Genomic DNA, 23,703 nt, shown 5'->3' on the forward strand with positions numbered 1-23,703 from the left:
CAGTTTCAAAAGTGCATTCTGAACATCATCAAGCCCTACCATCTATCCAACGCCACTCACAGCATCCACAGCCTGCTCATACACAGAGCAAAGAGTAAAATATTTAAATCCAAGATACACTGTAACTACCACGTGCATCAGATTAATAACAGCATGTTTTCATGCAGTGCTTCATGTCAGATTCCTCCCGCTTCTATGCACAGTAGTAAGAGTCATATGGACAAAACGGGCACTTGTGCGTCCCATGCAGACCTACAGAATGTGTTGTGGGTTAAGAAAAAGACACTATGCCAAGTGTCAATGCCAGTCACCATGTAAATGGATTCTCCTAACTTTTAGCTGTGCACATTAACTTTTAATGGATGTAGTGATTTCTGATATCTACTCTCCTGATGAACCATAGGAACCGCTATGGGGAAACACATGTTGAGAGACGAATAGCAATGGAGAAACGAACAGTAAAATTGTATGAAATCAATACAAAGTGCAAAATGGTATGACTACAAAGTGAAAGAAATTGTATGACTAACAATGAGAGATGAATAGCTAATTGTCTGAAATCAATACAAAATAGCCAGAGAAAATTGTGGAGAGAAATTGTGTGACTAACAATACAAAAAAAAAAAAAAAAACACTAAAAAGACAATTTATATTAAAAAAGGTATTAAGTCAAGCACAAGGAAATGTGTATGTGGTTATTGCAGATTCACTCAATCTCAACAGTTAGCGCACAGTCTAAAGACACCACACTAAGCCAAGCAGTTTATTTTATTTTTACAATCACAATAAGGGTGCTAGACATGCGGTTAATAGTGGAATTTGTGGAATCAACCAAGAGGAGGAGAGAAAAAAAAAACAGACCGTGACCGGAATCAGTGTACGCAAATTAGAAAGTAAACAGCACTGCAATTGGTATTGAAAAAATTCTTTATTATACAGATGGACAAATTAAGTTAAGCTTTTTGAAAATTCAGACACTGTTGACCAAAGTTTGCTATTTTGGTTATTAGACATATTTTAATTAATACACTACATAAGTGTACATGTGTATACTAGACTTCCTGAAGACTACATCAACCGATACATAAATAACGTACTGAAATGTATTTAGCCAAGACATGCTGGGCCCATGTATTTGACAATAATGGCCCAGTTTTAAACAGAACACTCCTCTAAGAAACTAAAATCTACAGATAAGTAGAAGCTCAACAAACTCTACCCTCAGCTCTATTCCATGAGCCATCTGAAAACCGGATATCTGCCGTAAACAAAAAAATCTGTGCCTGTTAAAAACAAACACATTGAATTGAACATTGAAATGCTTCAGGACCTTTAACATTTTTGTAATTTTTCTTTGGTTATTCGCTTCCAGGTTGTGTAGAAGTGGTATGAGAACGCCCAGTGGGTTTTTTTTGCACTTCTTGCCATCCAACATAGACAGAAGCAATAAAGATGACATCATAATTCAAGCAGATTGCTCCTCCAACAAGTATTTCCAATGCAAGATTATGAAACCTGGAACTTCCTATCCTAACCAGGCCTCATCACAATAAATGCATCAACTACTTATAACCAAGAGATGTCCTAAAACCGTGCAAAGAATCATCACATCTCTACTTGAAAAACAGAGAAGCCATTGATACAGAGATCCAGTCGATCAATATACCTATATTAGACCCAATCTTCACTGAAAAACCATCTGAAACAGAGGCCATACCATGATATGATATGGCATTTATAACGCACCTATACACAAGTGTTTCAAGGCGCGACAAGGCAAGGGAGGGGCGGGGGACACAAACAGCGATCCTACTAGGTCAGGTGTCATTCAGATCGTGCAAGTGCATGGGAAGGGGGAAAGTGTTTCTATCGGGAAACTTACTCTACTAGTTCAGTTTTTTCACCTGCAACACAGGAGGGAAACCAACCTTAACTTTGGGGACCCCTGCCTGGATGCCTTGTGTGCCAAACCTCTCAGCAACATTTGATATTATGGACCGTTTGACTACTGCACCACTTAAGAGGGCACTTCATTCGGCAAGGCAGCCAAAACTTGGTTCACATTCCTTCTGACGGAACACTAGAACACTAGTTCTATTCTTCCCCAAAACAAGCAGCATCAGTCACAGTGAGAGGGAAACTCATCTCACCGATTCTCGGAAATGTATATACGATTCTACTTGCATTATCAAAGGTCAACTTATCAGATTTCACCGATAAGGAAATATCCAGTTGTATTTGAACCGGAAGCAAGGTTCTGGTTAACACAAGCAAATCATTTGCCTGAAACATGTCTAACATTGATTCAACAAAACTTCCACAATTCTTGACATGCTTATTGACCCTTCAGATGCCTGTTACAATGCCCCAATCCCTGAAGTAAACCGAAGACAAGATGATTTGTGTTCTGCCTGGAATACTTCAATGACTTCTACACATGGCTTCCAGATAAGGCTTTCATACAGGGCTTCCAAATTCATTCTGGACTACATTGAGTGCAGAACCCAGCCATCAGTTTCTACTCAGCGGCAGGCTGTTCATGACATGCCTCCACCGGCTTCTGGTTAAGAAGAATATGTAGTGGAGGGCTGGACTTAGAGCACAAAGCTCTGCATGCCAATTCCTCAGTCTACTTTCCCAAGGTCCTCCAGCACAGCACCTCATGGTAGCCTTCTCACCAGACAAAATACTAACAATTCAGGCAGTACTCTTAAAGCCCAGGGCACCCACTGGAATCTCCTCTGAACTCACCTAAAACATGAGTAACATTTTGCCAAACACCTCACCTCAATATGGCCACCGCTTACACAAAATACCACAGCCTGATTGACGCAAAATCTGCCTCCATAGCCAGAATGTGGGTAGAGAATTCCAAATTAAAATGGAACTCATTCGGCTTAAAAACAAAATACAAAGGCAGGCCCAGTGGTGGTCCAACAAAAGAGCAGTAGTATGTGCATCACTGGTAGCAGCTGGCCTCCTTGGTCAGAGGAATGAAATCTGCACAAAATAACTCACAGTTGGGAGGAGATGACGGCTGCATATAATCTCATTTACATCATTTTGCTACGCTTTTCTTTTCATTCTCATTTTTCGATGGCTTTAGTACTCTCTGTCTCAATCTCCTCCCGTCAGACAAACTCCACTAGAGGATACATTTAAAAAACCTCTGCTATAGCAGCTACTACCTCACATCTACTCGCTAATGATTCTTCCTCTTCATGAAGACCTTAAGCCTAGTCTTTACAAGGCTTGTTTTACTGGGATATTCAGAAATTCGAGACAACAAAAGGGCAGGGACCAAGACAAAGCCAGTGACGCAAAGACATACCAATCAGAACAAGAAAAACAACTCAAATAGCAACAGTGCAAGAAGCAGCACAATTGTCAAACCGTCATGCTCTTGCCATCAGTATACAATTAAGCCTTTACTTCCACGAGTCTCGTTTCCTTTTCCCTTACTCTAGGTGGGGCAAAGTATAGTATTTAGGAGACTTCATAAAGAGCCTGCATTTATTAAAAAGTCCAGCCATGTCCAGAGTGAACTGCTACCACAGGGTTTTGTGCAGAACCCTTGAGATCGCAGTGACGTGCAGACATCCTCCCAGGAGACTGTCCATTGAGATGCGATCACAAAATGTTTTTATTCAATGCAATTTTTGGTGCTTTTTCTTAAATGCCTTACAGGAGGCGGCAATCCAGGAAAGCTCCATTACACAGTTTAATCTCTAATGCTAGTGATTTTTCTGCATATTAAACAAGTTGCCAATGCATGGCTAACTAGTAAGAGAAGTGTTGGCATTTCATCCTCAGGAACATGTGCCTTATTCTCGGATTGGGTACAGTGGACTAAGCTGAAATGCTCCAACCAATACCATGACTCGCAGGCAGCAACCCCAAACTACAAAGCAGCAGGGTTCATCCATGGGAGCGGTCACTTATTCTTTGACGCACTGCTTCCACTGAGGTACCCCAGAACCCGCGCTTTGCACTGCATGCACCTCCCCAAGCTGCGTGGACACTAGAACAAAGAGGATGGGGCGAGGGGGGGTCAAGCTCAGAGCCTTTGAACATTTTCCCAAAGGATCCTACTTGCGGGGGACTCACATGCCAAACGACTCCAGGGACACCTGCAGCATGCCTGTGTCAGCGAGCCCGCTTTCAGCTTTTGGGGCAGTGGTTGACAGTGACTCGTACAGCTTGGCCCATGCCTGGGGCAGACTGCTCTGCATCGCCTCCATGAAAAGCTGCATCTGCTCCTTCAAGTGGTCCAGTTCTGCCTGGGTTGCACGGTTCTGACGTGCAAGCTCCTTGGTTTTCATGGTGATCTCCAGCAGGCCGGACCGGTGCAGGACATCCAGGGTGTTCTGAAAGCGCTTGCTCTTGCTCTGCTGCTCTTGTACAGACAGTGGAGACGGGCCAGAGGGTTCTCCCAGACGGGGTGTGCTGCAAACAGCCACTTTCTTTAAAGATGGCATATCAGTTTCCGAAATCTCCAATGTCTGAGACTGACAGGCCTCAATTATTAGACTGGGAGCCATAGGTGTCTCAATGCTGGTATTGGGCTTCAACTTTAAAGCCGGAGTGCTTTCCACTAGTGTTGGGGAACTATGCCATGCCTTGCTAGCAGAAAATTTCAGAGGTGTCGTAGTACCACCAATGAAGCCGAGAGGTGCCTGGGTGCTCTTTCTGGCCAGCACGTCAATCTTCATGGGTAGCACGTCATTCTTTACAGTAAGCACGTCACTCTTGACGGGCAGTGGGTCCGACGCATCCATTGCATGCTTTTCTAAACGGAGACGTTTCTGCCTCCTGGGGCCATCAGCATCTGCACTTTCCGCGGTGTGCGAGGCAAGGCTATCCCTTGTAGGATGGGGAGCGATCTTGGCATAGGAATTCAGGATGGGCAGATAACCTCTTCTTTCGCTGACAGCAGGAGGGCTGAGTAGAGGAGTCGCAGTGGGCGGAAGTAGAATTATCTGGGGCTGGGCTTGAGACATCACTTCAAAAGATGGATGGACAGCCCAAGACTGTGGTACAGCGGAATTTGTCTGGAAGTAAAAAGAACAAAAACATTGCATTATGTTAAAAGCTGTGCTAGTGCAAGAAAAACAGATTTGCTTGTTCTGTGCCCATTTCTACCTTCTAAAATTCATTCATTGCTGACAGTGATGTTTATACCATCTCTGAGCCACAGCAGTCCCCTCAGGGCTCATCCAATGATGATCCTCTGGCACTGAACGGGAGAGCCAACTTCAACATAGCCACCCACTGTCTCCAACAGAGTCTTATGTAGCTACAAAATACATTCATGTAGCCCACAATGACTGTTACGCAGCTTCTTTTTACAACATAAAGTAGATCACACACTATCAAAAAACGGACCATCAGCCAGACCTGAACCCCCGGATTCTGCTCTTCAGTGCTTTGGAATGGCCTTAGCGTGACAAGCACATATCAGTACATTCAAACGGGTGGTCCAACAAACCACGTCATCACTTCAGCAGTATTTAGATTATCTTTAAAACAGCACTTCTCTGGTATAAACTCCACCCCGAGAAGACTCCAGGCACTCGTCAAAGACTTTGCCCCTCTCCCGGTCCCGTGGGTGCCCCTATCCCCCTCTCCCTCCCAGGCCTACTGGGTGTCTCATCTTCCACACACTCCAGCCCTCTTGGGTGTCCCCCACCGCCACAGCGTACAATACAATGCAGTATATTGCCATGAGAAGTTAGACAAACGTTCCCAAAGTAAATACAGGGTGTACAGAAATGTTACAGTCTCTTCAGTGGCAATCATTTGTTTGTCTTTTTAAGGCCTATTCTAGTCAAGGTCTTATCCTCTTGTCGCTGGGTCACTAAGCTTTGAAACTGCGGGGCACTGCTGCTTAGCAGGCACTATTCTGCAATTAGAAAAATTAGGTTGAAAAGCTTTAGCATTATGGATTCAAGTTTTGTCCTGAAGGTCCTAGGGTCCCTTGTTTGTGCATCATGGGAGAGATTGAAAGGTTACAGAAGGTATGCATACTTTGTGTTAGGAATAGGTCGTCTTAAGCAATGGTTTTCCATTTAGGCCCAAGGTAATCTAGAGGAACAAGAATTTACAATCGCAACATATCACAGACTATTCTGCATCCCTTAATCAAATTATACAAATAGACATTGAAAAATATAATTGGTTTTAGGAGGAAATTATTTTAAGGCATAGAATATTGTTTTAAAAAGGCCCAAGCCAATTCCAGTAAGAGTTTACTTAGTAGTTGACTCTGTTTTCAGTTTGATAAAACTACTAGAGTTTGCTACACAATTTTGATATGTTCTGAGTTTTAACAAATCCAATTTAGGTCCAGATTTCACAATCTCAATATACTTCAATATTGACAAGCAAGCAGTTTCACAATTCAGTTTTCACAGCCACAGTATATTCCTAGATTGACAACCACGTTATAGTGCCAGTTTAATCCCATTATATTACGAGTTTTAGAAAGCAACTGTGCACGTAATATGCACTTTTCCAGTTTGACAAAAACAGTATGCTTCCAGTTTGACAGACACAGTATATTTCAAGTTTAAAAAAATCCCACTACAGTCAAGGTTGCACAGTATTATATCAGTACATTCACAGCATGGAAACATCAGTATATGCCACTGCTTAACAGGATATATTCATAGTAGTAACAATCCCAGTATATTCCCAGTTTATGTGCTCGCTGCCGAATACCAGTAGGCTCTAGACTGCAAATTCCAGTATACTGCCAGCTCGACAATTCCAGTATACGGTTGTGCTGATGCAAATCAAAGCCAATGTTCAGGTGGGGGAGGAGTCTCTGGGGCTGGCATCAGACCTATACCTCCTCCAGGATTAACAGGAAACATTCCCTGGGCCCCAGGGTCCTCCCTTACCACATTCACATCCCAGTATTCAATTTCCAAAATTCAAACTTATTAGCTGATTAGATCAATGTGCTCTTTCCGTTTTGGGCCCTACACTCTTGTATTCCATTTCCCTTCACCTTAGGCTTTTGTGACTGGGTGGCATGCCACTTATGGATCAGATAGCAAGTCCAAGGGTGTTCATTCCAGGATGTACAGACAGGTAAGATGCTGAATCTGGATGTTCTCTGGGCTTGGGGATTTGGGCACTACAGCCTTCCCTCTCTGGCTCGACTTCCCCAGGTTTTCCCTCCTTCCTTATGTGACGATTTGCCAGGTCTCGTCACTTCTCCCTAGGGGTGAGCCCTTTTTTATGAGGCTAGGGAGGTGAGGCTGCTACCCAGTAGCCCCTCTATGGGTGGTAATATGTGGGAGGACATCGGAGAGGGACTCCCCTGCTGGGGGATAAGGACATCCACCGTTGAAAAGCCTCCCTAAAACCCAGTCGCATAACCCCCACCCTTTCCTCTCACCATTGACAGTGGAGCCATGTGTTATTGTGATGCCATGACTGAGACAAACTTAAGACATACTGGGATGAGGAACACCATGAGAAGCATATGGAATAACCCTATGCAAAGCCAGCCATGTACTGCAGCGAGTTGGCTCACTGGAGACATGAAGAGTGCCAATGAGACTTTCCAAGATGGTGTAGACGTTACGCCAGGGCAAAACGGTATAAAGCAAGAATGGACTAAAGAGATCTCGCCCCGAATGCCAGGAGTACACGAAGAGACCCGGGAAGTTCAAACTTGGAGTGCTGCAGTCGAAGCAGTCGCATCTGTCCAGGAGGGGGACTAGAAGAGCAGGACATTGCTTTGGTGTCCTGGGAGCCGGCAGGAATTGACTTACTTGGTGGTGACGTGATGCCGAAAGGTTGACAGTCGGGTCCAGAAATGACACAAACCACCAACCTACCGCGAAGCTGCGAAGGTGGCAAGAAGGAGAGGACTGTGAAAGAACTGGAGCTGTATCCCCAGGATACCACAGGTAATAGGAACTGCAGGAAGACTGGGTGGGGTCCAGAGAGAGGCCCAACTCAAGCAGAGTGCATAAGGAGCATTGTCCTCGTCGCAGTGGTCAACCCAATACCACTGCTCAAGCAGAGAGGAACAGGAGCCGTTCCCCTCATCAGTGATTCATCAAATACCTCTGTTAAAACAGAGGGCATCAGGAGTTGTCGCTGTGGTCCAACAAATGTCATTAGAAAGCCTGAGAGCTTTGGGAAATAATCCCCTCATTACGATATAGAACACAGTAGAGAGGCATACAAGAAAGTTCTTGGTTACTTACCTGTAACTGTATTTCTCCAGCATTGGTATCTTTCAAAGATTCACATGCTTGAACATTCCCCGTCGTCAGACTGGGAATCCTCGGTGATTTAAAAAATTATTAAAATTTTAAAATATATACATTATTATATATACATATTTATAGAAATATGATTGTAGATTGCCCATTATCTACTACGGGCCATTCACTTGTGTAGTCCCTCCACCTCACTTTGGTCCTTTATGACCCTAACCAATGAGGTGGCAGGGTTTAACCTCCGCCCCAGTCAGCCATCTTCAGATTTTGAACCGTGTAGACTACAGTATGATGGAAGCTGAACGCAAGAGCAGCCTCTAGGGGAGGCAGGTGGGCGCATGTGAATCTATGAAAGATACTAATGCTGGAGAAATACAGTTACAGGTAAGTAACTAAGACTTCTCCAGCATTGGATCTTTCATAGATTCAGATGCTTGAATATAATACCATGCAGTTAAAACATGCCCACATCGTATAACATAGAAATGCAGAACAAACCTCTGCAAGCCTTTACCATATGGCAACACCAAGGTTACATATCCAGGGAAAGGCGGGAGGAAGGCTAATCCTACCTTATGCAAAGAGGTGGCAGTGCACTGCCTGGCCAACTGCACATTCTTTGTTGGTATCTTCGGTCAGGCAGTAATGCTTGGCGAACGTGTGCAGAGTGCTCCAGGTAGAGGCTCTGCAAATGTCATTCAATGCTACCCCTCCGTGAAAAGCAACTGAAGCTGCCCTCCCTCTGGTGGAGTGCGCCGAAGGAGGTCTGGTGAGAAGGGGGTGGGGGGTCACCTTTAGATTGATGACAGTGGGTGATACATAGAGAGACCCAACATGCCAAAGTTTGCTTTGAAATGTGTTGACCTTTAGTGTGCCCAGAGAAAGCAATGAACAATCTGTTGGAGGAGCGAAACTCCTTAGTTCTCTGTAGTAAAACTTTAGAACCCTTGCCACATCTGATGAATGCAAAGATCTTTCTGCATCAGATGTGCGATTCTGCAAGAAAGTTGGTAGGACAATGCTTTCCGTGAGAGTCATCTCCGACAAACTTTGGGGAGGAATTTTGGATGGGTTCTCAGAATGACTCGGTCTTTGTGGAACAAGGTGAAAGGAGGTTCAGTTGATAAAGCTTGTAACTCACTGATCCTCCTAGCAGATGTGATGGCTATCATGAAAGCCGTTTTCCAAGATAAGAATTTCATGTCACATCGATGAATAGGCTCGTAAGGTGGTTCCATTAGAGCTGTCAGTACCGTGTTTAGGATCCAGGATGGTACCGATGTTGGCGTAGGTGGGAAAGTACTACGCATTAGCCCTTTTAGGAAAATCTTAACAGCTGGTAGAGTGAGCAAAGACTGTTTATCTGGGTTTGTTGTGTATGCCGCTATGGCTGATACATTAACCTTAATAGAGGATATAGATAATCCTCAGGGTACAGTAAGTAAGGTAGCTCTTGCTCGACCGATGCTGTGAGAGGTTTCACTGAAGATGTTTCGCACCACTTGGAGAAACCAGTCCATTTCCGGGTATAGGTGATCCGAGTAGACGGAGACCTAGATGCCTTGATAATGTCCCAGCAATCTGCAGGGAGATCTAGATTCATTAGTTTTCGCTGCTCAGGAACCAGGCCTTGAGAGATGGGCTCGCTGGGTCGTGGTGAAGGACCTTGCGGTTCTGTTGCGTCAAAAACTCCTGATGAGCTTTGAGGTGAATCGGGGGCCAACGGGAGAGGCGTTGTAGGGTTGAGTACCAGATCTGCCGAGCCCAATCCGGCGCTATCAGGATCATAGAACAATTCTGTTCCTTCAGTCTGCGTAGCACTCTCGCTATGAGAGGGATGTGGGGAAAGGCATAAAGGAATTCCCTGTCCAATCCATCGAGAACGCATCTCCTATTGACCGATGTTCTGGGTACCTGGAGGTGAATTTGTGGCATTTCTTGTTGGCTTTTGTGGCGAACAGGTCGATCTGCGGATGACCCCATTCTGAAAATATTAATTGGACTTCTTTCTTGTCTAGTTCCCACTCGTGAACTCTCTGCTTAGTTTGTCCGCTAGGATGTTGTCCACTCCCGGAAGATTTTCCGCTTTGATTTGGACTCTGTAGTGAATGCCCATGCCCATAGCAGTTGAGCTTCTTGTGACAAGATCTGACTTGGTGCCTCCTCGTTTGTTCATGTAATGTACGGAGGTCGCATTTTCTGTCTGGATGATCACCACCTAGCCGGCTAATACAGGGAGAAAAGCTTTCAGCGCCCATCATATTGCCCTGAGCTTTAAGACATTGATGTGCAGTTGAGATTCCTGAGCAGACCATGTGCCCTTGGTTTGGAGGTCCTCTAGGTGAGCCCCCCAGCCTGACCGATGCATCTGTCCTGAGGAGAAGGGTAGGTGTTGGTGCCTGGAAGGGCATTCCCTGTAACAGGTTTTGAGGTGTATTCCACCATAGAAGTGCCTTGTGTAATGTCTGCGGTAGTTGGACGGTATCCTCCCATGAACCGAGTGCTTGTTTCCATTGGTGGTCCAGGGCCTCCTGGATTGGTCTCATGCGAAGTGTGCAATTTGGTATGAGGAATATTCATGAGGATATCATGTCCAGGAGAGATTTGAAAGAGCATACTGTAGTTGCTGCTCTGTTTAGGAACCATGAGGTGAAGTGGAGAATAGCTGTTACTCTGTCCGCTGAGGGTCTTAACCTGGGGATGCAGGTGTCGAGGTCTGCACCCAGGAAGAAAGCTGTCTTGCTGGGCACAGGGCAGGATTTTGTTTCGTTGATTGAGAAACCTAACCCTTTTAAGAGGTTTATTGTTCGCGAAACTGCCAAGCGTGCGAGTTTGTATGAGCTTGCCCTTACCAACCAGTCGTCCAAATATGGGAAGACTTCTGTTCCCTTTGTCCTGGGTTTTGCCGCTACCGGTGCAAGACACTTGGTAAAAACTCTGGGTGCTGACTTTAGCCCGAACGGAGGAACACAGAATTGGAACTATAACTCTCCTATTGCGAACCTGAGGAATTGTCTGTGAGCAGGGTGAATGGGAATGTGGAAGTAGGCGTCTTCCAAATCTCGAGTGGCCAGGAAGTCCTGTTGGTTTAGCCAAGGTAAGACGCTTTGCAGGGATATCTTGAATTTGATGCGCTTGTTGAGCGCTTTTAGAACCAGTACAGGTCTCCACTGACCGTTTTTCTTTTTGATCAGGAAGAAACGGGAGTAGAAACCTCTTCCCTTCTGTTGTTCTTGGACTGGTTTCGATGGCTGCTTTTAGGAGCAGTTTTTGAATATCGGACATAACATGTCTTAAAAGATGTACCTTGCGAGGGGTGAGAGCAAATGATGGAGGTTGATCTAGAAATTCTATGGTGTGACCCTTGTGGATCACCTGCAGCACCCACTTGTCCGATGTTATTGGCTGCCAACGATGGAGAAATCGGCTTACTCTCCCCCTCCCCCCCCACCGGGGTGTGACGTTGAGGGAAAGACATGATCTGTCAATTTTGTTTGCCCTGGGTAGAGCCACGCCTTCCCGCCTGGGAGTACCTGCCAGAGGTTTGGTGGCATCTGTTGTCCTGGAAGGAGTTTACCTGCGTTTTTTGGCCATAAGAGGGACGATTGAAGCCTCTGAATTTGGATGATGAACCTCGAATGGGACGAAAAGATCTACGGTCTTTGTCCTTGTCTTTAAGCGAACTGATGGCTCGAGCAGTGTCCATGTCCGTCTTTATTCCTTTGAGGTGGTCATCGATCTTCTTACCAAATAAGTCTTGCCCATCGAAGGGCATGTCCAATATTTGAGCTTGTACCTCCGGTCTGAAATTTGTAGCTTTCATCCAGGCTTGTCTCCTTAGAACAGTACCGTGAGCCATTTGCCTGAAACTTGATTCTGCCACGTCCACTGCTGCGTCAATTATACGATCTGAGGTAGCTTCCCCGTCTGCCATGATTGTTCTGGCTTCTTCCTGGAGATCCGCTGGTAAATGCCTGGTTAGTTTAGACATACGCAACCATAGCTCGCTGTCAAAACGCGCTGTCATTGGCTAGTGCATTGCCCGCTCTGATGGTGAGAGGCTGACGAGGATACCTTCCTGCCCATGGCCTCTAACTTACAGCCTTCCTTGTCAGGAGGTGCTGATAAGGGCGATGAAGGATTGGCCAACTTTTTTCTGGCTGCCACCGTGATGACAGAATCTGGTTTAGTATGTCCCCTTAGACAAAGTGGCACAGTGTCATGAGCTTTGTATTTCTTTTCCGGTCTTGAAACCAGAGTGGGAGTAGATAAAGGCATAGTCAATATCTTTGACCCAGATGGTATCAAGAAGAGGTATAGTCGTGACTGTCCTTCTGCGTTTGTCCCTGTGCTCATAAAGCACCGACTTTCTCTTCAGATGTGACTTGTAATGTGAATAAGTCTGAAACTTTACCGATAATGGGATGAAAGGATACCAAATCGTCTGGTGGTGAAGAATCTCCTGGAGAGTATTTCTTTCTAGGTTTTTCAACTATGTAATCATCCCATTCGCTATGGGTGTCAGGTTCATGAGTAATCTCCCCTTCCTCTGGGTCAGAAAAATCTCGGAAAGGATCTTCTTGCCAGTCTGAGACCGATGCGGTTGAAGGCACAATTGTAGGGTCTCGAACAGGTGATCTTGGCCTAGGCGATGATCTTAAAGATGGGACCCTTGTCGGTGAAGCACCGAGCGTCCTGCTCCTGGATCTGCGGGCAGGCTTAGGTGAATATGCCCTTTTATGTGGCCTGCTCCTCGAAGGAGACTCTAGGTATGCTATGCCTAGGTGAGATGCTCCTCTGTGGAGGCGTTACCTCTTTCGGCATGGATGACTTATTCTTTTCTGCTTGACGTCTGTTGAATTCTTCAATTATCCTTTGCATCAAGTCAATGAGAGCTGGATCGTAAGGATCGACAGGTTCCTCCACAATTGGCTGCCATGGAGGACTGTGTTCCTTGGGGTGAGGCAAGTTTGCCCGCCAACAATTCTGTGTCTGAAAACTCCTGAAGAATGATGTCTGGGAGTTCTGTCATTTCTCCTAAAGGAGAAAGTTGTGCTCCGATTGGTTCATGAGTCACTGATATAGGAGGTACTGTTTTTTCATTGGTTGGTGTAACAGTGGCGCCTGCAGCGGCTGTTTTGGGCTTTGGTTTCTCCGTGGACAAAGGAATTGACCGTCATAGATGGCGCCGATGTATGCTTCGTCAACGGTGGCTTTGTGGACGATGACTTAGTCGACGGTGGAGTGTGTTTCTCCGTCGATGGGATCTTCGTGGATGAGTGACGGGACTCCGTCGATAAATGTTTCGTGGAGGCGGATTTTAACGACAAAGATTTGGTCGTCGATGACGAGGTTTGAAGTGTCGTCATCGTGGACGATAAGGGTTTCGTCAACGGCTTGGTCGTCGATGGGCCTCTTATGGCCGCTCGTAGATGGCTTATCCGTGGACGATTGTGGCCCCCCCAGGTTTTTTTTTTTTTAAACGGCTCCTTACCTTTGGAGGTTGTTTTTCCTTCAGGGTGTCGTTTTCTGTGATTCCCCAGAGCCCTAAGGGGGCATTTCCACCTTCCTCTTACTTTTGTGAGGGGAGACACTCCTTTCCACTGAAGAGGCCCTTCTCTTAGAAGTTTGTCTCTCAGATGGAAAAGGCTATCCCCTGAAACCGGAAAAGGCTATCCCCTGAATGAGCCTGAATCACCAATGTTCACTCTCTAAGGCAGGAGCAGGAGCTCCCATCCACCGTAGGCTGCAGGAGTAGCGTACCCCAACTCACAGACTCCAGTAAGCCTTAGGTAAGCCTGGGGCTAATTAAGACCTATTTGCAAGAAAATAGGCCATCCGTCGTGTAACCGCCACACTATTATCCACTTGATTCCCAAATAGCCTGTGCAGATTTTTTTCAAGGCTAAGACTGTGTGGGCGACATTGCAGTCACTTATCCTGACCCTCGGCATCAACAAACCACGAGGTTTGCCGTCTTAAGATGGCCGACACCTATCTCTGAGCCAACACCTACAGCTACATCCAAGGAAGCTTGGACCAGCTGATTGCCAGCCTCCTCCAGAAAGCCAATCGTGGGCCACCAGCCAGGCGAAACCCAGCCCCCGGCGAAGGCAACTGGAAAAGGCTATCCCCTGACTGAGCTGCAAGCACCGAACTCTACTCATCCCACCCCTGCAAACTTACCAACATCATTGGGACTCCCGTTGAAAGCCGCCTATCGAACTGATCCTGCGGCACCTGCGCCTCACGCTCCGATGGGGAGTTCCACCTGAACCCCTCAACTCACTGATCTAAAGGCACACGTTAATACGTTATCACACCCAGCACTCCACTGGTTAGCAAACCCCTGCCACTCTCAACCTCCATATCTGCTCCCTCTTCCCGCGCCCCCACCACATGCTATCAACTTGTCTCTTCCCTCGCCACAAACTCAGACAACCCCTCTTCCCCTAAAAATGCCCTGCTGCCCAGCGCCAGCAGCCATACAGCCATACACCCCTCCCCAGACCGCATTGAGCCCTAACCACTGGCCATACCCTCTCAACTACGGCACCAGCCAAGTCCCGTCCTCACAGCACTCTGCTAGCCTTCCCAGCACTCACAGCAGATCTGTCCCCACAATCAGCCAATGCAACATGTCTTTTACCCCACCATGTGTACCCAGCGAGCACAAGCTACTATAATTACCTATTGTGACTTTGCACTGCGTGCACCCTGTGCCTCCAATTCAAAAAAGTGCTATTGTATTTTTGCCTGTTTGCTCCCTGTGCCTCAAATGCAAAGCTTGATATTGGGCATTCCCTTGTTTGCACCCTGTGCCTCAAATGCGAAACGTGCTATTGTGTTTTTGCCCGTTTGCCCCGTGTGAATCAAATGCAAAGCGTGCCATCATAATTTTGCCCTGTGTGCACCCTATACCTCCAATTCAGAAGGTACTATTGTGATTCTGCCCTGTTTGCACCCTGTGCTTCTAAGATCGTGCTGATGTGACTAGGCTCCATTAGGTCCTACGCCCGCCCACTTGCCACACAGACCCGTTTGAATCCTCACTGCCCATATGGCACCACAGGCCCCACCACTCTGAGGACATACCCCCTACACCCTTTCTACCCGACCCTTTATTAGATCCCCACTGACTTGCTCACACAAACACCCTCAGCACATGCACTGCCTACCAACTCACATAATAGATAACAAACCAAGACCAGCTGCTGCTCTAACAGTACCCAGACTCCCAGCTCCCACCCCAGAGCACAACCATTAGAAACCAACTCCTAGGAATCCACCCCCACCACAGACCCATATTACCCAAGAATAAACCACACGCCACCATTCCTGCCGCACGCAAGCTCAAAGCTCCCACCCCTTCCAATTCTACATCCACACCCTCCCCCCAACACTAGAGCTATCGCAGCCAAGCCCAGCAAAAACAGAGATGCGTCTTTAGCCTCTACACGGACCCCTCCAGTGCGCCCTAATCAACGTCAGGTCACTCCCAGCTCACGCCACAGAGATTCATGACCTGATCACCGACCTTGACCTAGACATCCTTACCCTCACTGAAACATGGCTTCATGGAGCCTCTGGCCCTTCCATCTGCCTCTCACTCCCACCAGGCTACACTATGTTCCACAAGGACAGAACTATCAACAAAGGAGGGAGGGTGGCGATCATCGCCAAAGACTCATTGACCATAAGACAAATCAGCACTACTTTCGAAGAACACACAGACGGACTATCAAGCTTGCAGTCTCTGCTAACGAGACAATCACCATACTTGCCATATACCACCCGCCAGGCCCACTACTAGAATTCCAAGCTAACCTGCTCCACCAGATAGGACGCAACCTGAAAAACAATAGCAAAACTATCATCCTAGGCGATCTTAATCTTGGCCTCCGAAACCCCAAGGACAAAAAAAGCAAAGCCCTTGACATCTTCATGACCTAAGCTTCATCCAAAGAGTCACTGACCCTACACATACCAAAGGGCGAGTACTGGACTGGATATCAGACCACAACTGTGACAGACATCAGCTCCATCATGCCATGCCCTTGGACTGACCACTTCCTCATACACTTCTTTATCCCAACAAAACCGCCACCTAAACCCATGGCACCCATACTCTCAGCTAGTACCAGATCTGCCAGACTCCTCACTAAAGAAAGAATACTCCCCCCCCTCCTAGAGGCTGCATCAGCCTTGAGGCCTCCCTTTTCTACAGACCTGGTAGCACTAGTCAACACATACATAGTTGTCAAAATAGCCATAGACACCCTTGTACCTCCAACCAAGAAGAAAGCCAAAATGCGGAAGCACTCCAACTCATGGTTCACCCAAGAGCTACTAGACCCGAGATCCTTAAAAAGAACGGCAGTCACCACATGTAAAGCATGCCCTACCCAACCCGCTCTAGAGGCCTACAAATCCCTTGCCGCATGCTACAAAAAAGAAATCAAATTAGCCAAAGCTGCATCAAACAACTCCAGAATTACTAACGCTCATTCTGAGGCGAAGGAACTATTCGCCATCTACAAAGAGCTCGCCTGCTCACCCACCAACACCCAGGAAACAGTCAAAGACGAAACATGGTGTAATAATATACAAACAGCCATGTTACTCAAAATAGACACACAAAGAGAAAATAAAAAAAACACCTCAGTGCCTTGACTAAGACCAAGCCGCCCCCCCCCCCAAAGCCCAGCCCTCGCACATGACAGCAAAGATTTTAAAGCCTTCTCCTTCAGACCAGTCACTGACTCAGAAGTCACAGCCATCATGGAACGCATCAAGCCCTCTTCATGCAAGGGCAACATTTGCCCAGCAGCACTCAAAGAGTGCAGAGAGCCACTAGCACCACTGATTACAGCCATCATTAATGCATCTCTCTCAACTGGCATAGTCCCCCCTGTTCTCAAAGAAGCCTGGGTCTGCCCATTACTCAAAAACATTCACTCAACCCGGACATGCCCAATAATTATAGACCCATAACAACCGTCCCATTCCTGCTTAAGATATTGGACAAAGCAGCATACCTTCAGATACAACAATTTCTGGAAGAAAACCACATCCTGGGCAAAAGACAATCAGGTTTCCGGCCACAGCATGGAACCGAAACCGCCCTACTTGACCTAAAAATGCAAATTGAACAAACCACAGACAAAGGCAAACCAGCACTACTCTTGCTGCTTGACCTGTCTGCAGCCTTCGATCTGGTAGATCACATGACCCTATGCAGACACCTCAAGAAGGCAGCTCACTTCTCACAGCAAGCTACCACATGGATCACCTCCTTCCTTGAGGGAAGGCTAATGAGGGTATTCTCAGACCAAGCATGCGGCACCCCCACACCCATCAATTGCCGAGTTCCGCAGGGTTCCTGCACATCACCGACTCTACAACATTTTTACCCTCCCGCTCTTCAACGACCTCGACGATCACGGCATAACTTACACCAATTATGCCGATGATACTCAAGTACTACTCCCGCTCACCGGCTCCTATGAACAGGACACTGCCAAGCTAAGTGAGATCTATGCCATCATCCAGGCCTGGATGGCGGCTAACGGCCTTTGTCTCAATGGAGACAAGACTGAAATACTCATAGTAGGTTCCAAACAAACATAATAAATTGGACAGTAAATATTCCTCCATCATAGACAACACTCCCATCACTACATCAAAAACAGCCAAAACACTGGGAGTACACATAGACTCCACCCTATCCATTTCACGACAAGTCAGCACCATCACATCCTCGGCAGCTCTTACCACCAAAATCTAATGCTGTCAAACCTTAGCTCTCACCTCAAAACTGCCTGTCCATAGCCAGAGCCACAGTAGGGGCTAGATTGGACTACTGTAATGGCCTCTTTAGACACCTCAGCCAAGAACTTAAAAAAACTCCAAACCACTCAAAACAACGCCCTCAGGGCAGCCCTCAGCATACCCAAAAGGGAGCACATCTCCCAAGCCCGGAAAGACGCCCATTGGCTCCCAGTCAGAGAGCGCATCCTATTCAAAGCGATTTCCATTACACACACCTGCCTAGCAAACGCAGCACCTCCGTACCTCTCAGAAACCATTCACCGCGCCACATCAGAAAGACCTAAACGCACCCAACACTGCAACCTGCTCGCCATCCCAACCTTTAAAAAAGCCAAAGCTGGAGGCGCAAGCTTTGCAGTCCTAGCACCAAAAAATTGGAATACACTACCACCAACACTCAGGAAAGAGACCTTACGCTCAGCCTTCTGCAAGTTTCAGAAAACTCAACTATTCCACTAAGCCAGACACCTCAGACACACCCTAAAAAAAACGTCACCTCTCCCTGCTTCCTGATCTGTGGGTTCATCTACGTTAAGAGCCCAAACCGTAACTGAAATGTATGTCTAAACTGCTAAATGCTCATGTAATCTTAAAAGCTATGCTCTTTGTTTAAGCAATTATCCTTAACAGTGCCACGATGCCCTAGGGCCGATGTGCGCTATACAAATGCAAATAAATAAAAAAATAAGAATGTACAGGAGCTGTTTTGGAAGATTCTTTGTCAAAAGATAGACCTTTGGCTTCTAAATGGAGATGAGGTCTTCTGGTCTATCCTGCAGGGTCTTGTTGGAGAAAGTCCTGCAAATATAACATTTAGTTATATCATGAGGATACAGACAGTAGATGCATTGCTCATGAGGATCCTTCATGTAGACTAGTTTCTTCATGCACCTCATGCAGTCCCTGAACAGGGAAGGCTTTTTGGCAGTTGGAAGTTCAGCCATTTTATGAAGGGGATTTCACTCGACAAATTTTAGGTGAAAAATTGTGTTTTCTGAGCCCAGAAACACAGAGCAGCAAGAGCTTGAACAGATTTCAAAAAGATATATTTTAGGTAAAACCAATATATCTAACAGGAGAAAGATTACGAAAAGCTCAGAGAGCTGGAGGATTCCCTCCGTCTGTTAGATTGCGGTGTAAAATCTGAAGATGGCTTACTGGGGTAGATCTTAAACCCTGCCACCTCATTGGTTGGGGTCGTAAAGGACCAAAGTGAGGTGGAGGGACTACACAAGTGAATGGCCCATAGTACATAATGGGCAATCTACAGTCATATTTCTATGGAAATAATGTATATATTCTAAAGTTTTAATATTTTTTTAAAAATCACAGAGGATTCCCAGTCTAACGACGGGGAATATTCAAGCATGTAAATCTATGAAAGATCCAATGCTGGAGGAATATAGAGAACCCAGGCAAAATATATCCATCAGAGTGTTAAATGGAAGCCGAATAAGGCTAGGGGGTTTTCTACATCCAGGAAGGAGTCAAAGTGACTCAAAGTTTCTGCAAGGGTGCTTGAATACCAATGTGGAGAACATTTATAGAAGGACCAGGAGAAGGGAGTAATTCCCCATGTCCTTTGTGATGGGATATTGAAGGAGTTACTTCTACTAAAAGACTGAAGCAGCCAAGAGAAGCAAGTCATTCTCCTAGTGAAGGAAACGAACTTCAATTTAAAGACTTATTTTTATTATGTTAGGGTTAGATTAGTTGGTTTCCGACAGAGGAAGGAGAACATTTTATTTTGACAGACATTCTAGCAGATCACTAAACTATTGCTAGGATGAGGCAGGAGAAGTCCCTTAGAAGTAGGGAGAGGTAGGTTTTCTTGAGTTACACAAAGGTTTATATCTCACAAAATGGCCCCTCCTTGTCAGCCTCCTTCTGCGCCCTCACACTAACCCAGGCCTCCCTATGAGGGAGGTGTTACCATTGGCGAGCACCAACATAACTGTCTGTTCTCTTTCCAAGACTGATGGTGGTTTCCCCAATTCAATGGCTACCTGACTCCCTAAGGCCTTCTAGCCTTTCCCGGACCTAGCCCACTTAGTGTTCTAGGTAAGTCGTTAAAGATGGCGCCTTCTTTCACCCAGGGTCGCTCTCTCGGTCTTTCACCCACGAGCCTCCCCGACCCTTCACTACACTGGAGATGTTCTCCTACCAGTGTAGTCCTGTTCCTCCCATCTCTCACTCCACCTTTCCACCTCCACCATTTGATGTTACTTCTCAACTCTTTCACTTACTGTTGCTATTTACGGTCACCGCCATTGTTATAATTCCATCCCTCCTATGCTATCTCCTCGCTCTTGCTGCTCCTCCTCCTTTCTTAACACTACTCTTATTCCTGTACTCCCTCTCGCTACTACCTCTCAATAACCCTGCTCCCTCTACTGCAACTACCACACACAAAAAGCTACTACTGGCCACTACCACCAACTACCACAACTACCACCTCTGCTACCACACTACCCTGCTTCTCCTCTGTCTACTCCTCACACTCCACTCACACACAAATACCCCCCGCCTCCTCTCCAATATCTTCTGCACTCGAGTCGCTCTCACTCCCTCTTGTCTCATCCTGCACCGCCTCCTGTCCTCAACCAACTAAGCCACACTGCAGCATTCGCACACGCCTACTTAAATACACCAACCCCCTCTTGGGATTGGCCATGGCCAATCCCAACAGCTTAAGTGGCTGAAAGGTTGTTACAGCGGAAGGCTTAGGAGGGCTTGTAAGCCCTGCTCACTTCTGTAGTGTGTGGTCGTGGTTCTCCCATGAGCCCTGTTAGGGTCATGGAGGGTCCATTGTTTAAGGCCTGCTTGCATGCCAAACTGACTCAAATATCACTTGTGGGCTAGTGGGGTTATACTAGGCTTTATGCAGTCTTCATTTCTTGAAAAATTGCCTGGTAGATTAGCAGTTGTGTGTCACCTGGGCGCTGGCTCCAGCTGACCGAGTTGGCTGTAGCGACGCTTTCCTCCTTTGGCGGAGACCAGTCTTGTCCCTGTTGCTGCATCCCCTGATGTTGCTCTTCCAAGCCACGTCCTCCAGCAGCCGCTGTTGTCACATTAATCACACCCTATGGTGCAGCATGACCCGCTGCATGTCCCGCAACGCTGCTTTCTTCAAGGCCCTGCCGCCTCCCCACAAGCAGGTAACGAGGGTTCGGGAAGGAGCCTGCCCTCATTGAGGCAGGCATGGTTTTCGAGAAGGGTTGTGCTACCCCCTTGACAAGACCTGGCCCCAGTCATGCAAATCTCTGCTACCTACCTTTTTCTAAATCTCTGAAAATGCATCAATTCAATAATCTGCTCCCCACTTGATTTAGTTCATTCCCCATATTCTTTCTGCAGCCAGATGTACTATGCCACACAGTGAGTGCTATAAACACACCAAATCAACCCCCCCTTAGCCTTAGAGATGGGACTTTATCACAGTCACCACACCAATAGGTGTATGTGGCCAAAGCAAACACTAATTCCATGCTAGAGGTTAAGTGACAGTGATGGGATCACCCAGGTGGCCAAGGACTGTTACCTTCTCTGTGATGAAGGCCCCAAAATAAATACACAAGGAGTTCCCCAGCTCTCCTGAGCTTCAAGGGGGCTCAAGAAGTCCATAGCCAGTCGTGGTAAGCATGAGGCCCAAGCTGCGAGGCAGAAGTGACCACCTCGGTCTGAATCCAAGATGATGGATGAACCAGAAGTCGATTATCAGTCAGAGCTAATAGCTGGTCTGCCAGACCATTAGTATCAGGTACCAGGTTTGTAGAGTGAGGCTTGGCACCCTAACCCCGAGCACAATTACATTCTCAACCAATCAGACATCTCTCAAGCAACTGTACATTGCCCAGTTAATGCAGAGGTGAAATAAAAGCAAGCATGACTCAGATGTTATTGTGCAAGTCAAGAGTGTGGAAGAAGAGTTTGGAGTATAAAGTTAAGGCAGAGGCAGAGATTGGACAGAAAGGAGTAGAGACAATAGTAGGAGAAAAGGAGAGAAATGGGGTGAAAGGAGGGGTGAGAGGGGAATAGGAAGAGTGGAAAAGAAAAGTGGAAAAGGGAAAAAGAGGAGTGGAGATAGGGGCAGAAAGGCCAAGGTGAGAGTAAACAGTAGGATAGAAATGAGCTGAGGGGCAATAAAGAAGGCAAGAAATATTGAAGCAGAGGCTCAGGGTGAAGCAACAAGCAGCATAGCTGGATGATGAAGTAACAGATGGGGTGAGTAAGGAAGAGGCAGAAAAGAGGCGAGTAGGAGGACAGGAGTAACAACAGAAGTGAGAGAAGAAATAAGCTGAAGAGGAGAAAAAGAAGGAAAAAAAACGTGAAGCTATGCCAAATCAGTACATGGTGGAAAGAGCTGACCTACAGGTGAAGGCTTGGAAGGACCAGCATTGTCAGGCCAGAACCACAACCAGGGAGAAAGCCAAGTCCAAACCTAAAGTTTCCACAAGAGTCGGATGCCTGCCCCCTTCAACACCCTCCTGCCCCTTGTCAACACAACCCAAAGCACCTGGAAGGTGATTCCACGTTTTTACGCCAGCCTCAAAGGATCAGCACAATATCCTAATCAGTGCAGAACAGGACAAATTGGTCTTTACACAGCTGGCAAGTATGAATTGTGGGGAGAGGAAGGGGGGGTGTCAGTTTGCTGCGGAGGGGGGCAGATTACCTGGGGGCGAGGAGGGAGAAGAGGACGGCCAAGGCCCACTGTCCAAAGACATGCAATTCCTTTACACCAATTTATTACCTTAGTAAAGTTAATGCTCTATGGATCAGTTTTCATAAAACCTATGAACCATATATTTTGGGAGCTTCTTTGGTGGAGCGATTTTTCTGAGACAGACTGAAAGGAGGTACATCTATTCTTTTGCAGCCACATGTGTAATCCTTTTGCCCCCATCTCCCCTTAATCTCCCCCCCTACAACTGTCGCTTCTCACTTTGATTGGGGTGGATGTGGGAGTACCGGAAGAGCGTAGATGCGGGGACAATGTACTATGTAAGGGAAGCTTTAAAAAGTCAAACGCCTTGGGTGGGGCAATTCAATTAAAATAAAAGGGTTGCCGGTGAGAGGGTGCTACACAGTGTTGTTCACCTGCATGCACGGACATAAGAGTGAATCAGCTGCAGGTAGGAGGGCAGAGATGCAAGCACTGGAAAAAGACATGCCTTACACAAAGCCAGAAGAAAAAAAAAAAAAAACATGTTAAGTCCACAGTGCAAATCATTTCTCATTGAAGAAGTGCACGAAACCTAAAAGCAAGGTCTTCAATCTCAAAGCTGAGCTCTTACCTGCCTAAAGAATACATTGTTCATCATGAGCACAGGTGAAAGTGTGGTGAATGGACCAGTCTTTGTCCCAGGGTCCGGCTGTGTCGCATCCTTGGCACTCCAGCACAAGACGCCATTCACGTCCTCCGACTCCCCCTGCTCCATGGAGCTCTGGCAGTCTGAAGCACCATCTAGGAGAAGCAAAGCTTGCTTTAAAAGGGTGGATCTGAAGGAGGGGGTCTTGCAATCTGTAAAAGTAGTGAATGTGGGAATCTGTGCAATAAATGAACTTGGCTTCATTAATTGCTTTATACGAAGAAGACATAAGAGGTATTAGTTTGCATAACTAGTTTACA

At 46.6% G+C, this 23,703-nt stretch overlaps 1 protein-coding gene across 1 annotated transcript in view; it reads right to left on the reverse strand.

Moving 5' to 3' along the window:
* Positions 1-909: 909 nt before the first annotated feature.
* CIPC (CLOCK interacting pacemaker) overlaps positions 910-23,703 on the reverse strand; it is a 63,477-nt gene continuing 40,683 nt past the window's right edge. Inside the window, exons 3-4 of the mRNA XM_069638017.1 lie at positions 23,369-23,538; positions 910-5,051 (exon numbers count right to left, since the gene is read on the reverse strand). Coding sequence (XP_069494118.1) covers positions 4,104-5,051; positions 23,369-23,538 — 1,118 coding nt within the window. The 3' untranslated portion in view covers positions 910-4,103. The remainder of the gene's footprint in view (positions 5,052-23,368; positions 23,539-23,703) is intronic.

The sequence above is a fragment of the Ambystoma mexicanum genome, chromosome 14 (genome assembly GCF_040938575.1).
Source record: "Ambystoma mexicanum isolate Mex_15411 chromosome 14, UKY_AmexF1_1, whole genome shotgun sequence".
Taxonomy (NCBI): Eukaryota; Metazoa; Chordata; class Amphibia; order Caudata; family Ambystomatidae; genus Ambystoma; species Ambystoma mexicanum.